Source organism: Egretta garzetta, unplaced genomic scaffold (genome assembly GCF_000687185.1).
Source record: "Egretta garzetta isolate BGI_Z169 unplaced genomic scaffold, ASM68718v1 scaffold108, whole genome shotgun sequence".
Taxonomy (NCBI): domain Eukaryota; kingdom Metazoa; phylum Chordata; class Aves; order Pelecaniformes; family Ardeidae; genus Egretta; species Egretta garzetta.
Window position 1 is genome coordinate 7,703,609 of NW_009260614.1, and position 1,569 is coordinate 7,705,177.

General features: G+C 59.5%; 1 protein-coding gene across 1 annotated transcript in view; it reads right to left on the reverse strand.

Annotated features, from left to right (window-relative positions):
• TLCD2 (TLC domain containing 2) overlaps nucleotides 1-1,569 on the reverse strand; it is a 3,967-nt gene that overhangs the window by 2,228 nt on the left and 170 nt on the right. The window contains exons 2-3 of the mRNA XM_035900549.1: nucleotides 1,433-1,566; nucleotides 473-555 (exon numbers count right to left, since the gene is read on the reverse strand). Of these exons, the coding sequence (XP_035756442.1) occupies nucleotides 473-555; nucleotides 1,433-1,566 (217 nt within the window). The remainder of the gene's footprint in view (nucleotides 1-472; nucleotides 556-1,432; nucleotides 1,567-1,569) is intronic.

Here is a 1,569-nt window from a genome sequence, read left to right on the forward strand (position 1 = left end):
AGCCCCGTGGCTCTGGCCCAAATGAGAGGAAAGCACCCTGGGGAGTGGGAGGTGGAAGGAGATGATGCACAGCCCTGCCTGGCAGCCGCTCAAGTGGCCAAGAGCTGGCAGGAGCTGAGCTGCTTGCCTGTGCCAGCGGGGACACCTGGGTCACTCACTGCCTGTCCATGACACTGTTATGGATCAGCCCCCTGGCCCAGCTCTCTGCCCCCTGCCTCTGTGCACACTTTGAGTTTTTTACTACCCCATATTTGGGTGCCTTTCTGCAGACCCTGGAAGAGTACACGAGTCCCACAGGACCAAGAGGAGCTCTGAGCCCTGCTGACTGGGCTGCCAGGCTCCTCTCTCCAGGCAGAAAAATCAGATTTTGTAACAAGTAGCAAACACCCACACACGCAACAGCAAGTTCCCCAGCCTCCCTGGTGGAACAAGTGCCAGGGTCTGTCCCTTGGAGAGTGACCAGTGGACTCACCACAGAGTGATGGAAGAGCAACTCCCAGGACTGGTGAAGTTTCTGATTGCACAACATGTCCACAAAGTCTTCAAGAAAATAACCTGGGAACAGAGAGGCTGTGAGCAAAGAAGCGGAGCCAGGAGGGGCCATGCCAAGGCACCCACCCAGAGCAGGCTCTGCCCCTGACTGGGCTGAGCAGCACCTCCCGGGCATTGATGGCCACAGCTCAGCCCCAGTCCTGTGTGGGTGGCGAGTTACGCACAGACCAGGACCACACGCAGCACGGAATTGCTGTGTTTTGGGTACCTCCTGCAGTTGCTCTACAGGATGTGCTTCTAGGGAGAGGCGTTAACTAACTGACCACTCGGATCCGTTCCAGAAGAAGGGAGAGAGCGGAGGCAGCATGTGGACCCTCACCCATGTTACTGTCCCAGGATCAGATCCCACCCCATGTCCTTTCAGTCTGGAGCCCTTAATAGCTGCAGGATTCGCTGCCACCAAACCAACCCCTCGTCGGCACTTTAGATACTCAAACCTCCTTGCTGAGCTGTAGCCATGCTGGGAAGCCCGTGAGCACTGACCACAGGGCTGGTGACAGATCTGCAAGAAGGTGACAGGGGAGTGGGGAGGAAAGGCTCCACACAGCCAGAAGACTCCTGGCCTCCACAGTGGCAGGTTTAGCTTGAGGCTTTGGGGGGATCTGCATTGACCCGCTATCATGGGGACCTTTTGAACGCTCCAAGCCCTGGCTGCCCCATGAGGATGGTGGCAGGCAGCCTGGTGCCCAGTACCTCCTGGCTGCGGGTGCCGTGGGACAGAAAGGAGCCACTGTCCTTTGCCAAGAATAGGGCGATTGTCTGGGCTGCCTGAGGCATTGCTGCCCACAACGTGGCTCGAGGGGCTGGTGTCAGGCACCGACGAGCCCTTGGAGACCCCCCGGGGGGCAGAACAGGGGGCAGCCCACTTCCCTGGACTCACCTACGGACACGGCGACCAGGCTGTGTGCCCCAGGCGGGTGTGTGCCCACCAGGTCTTCGGACATCTCAGGGTGGAGGCAGAACCTGTGGGGAGAGGGGCTGGGAGCGCTGGGCAGTGCCTCTTGTCCCCCAATTCTC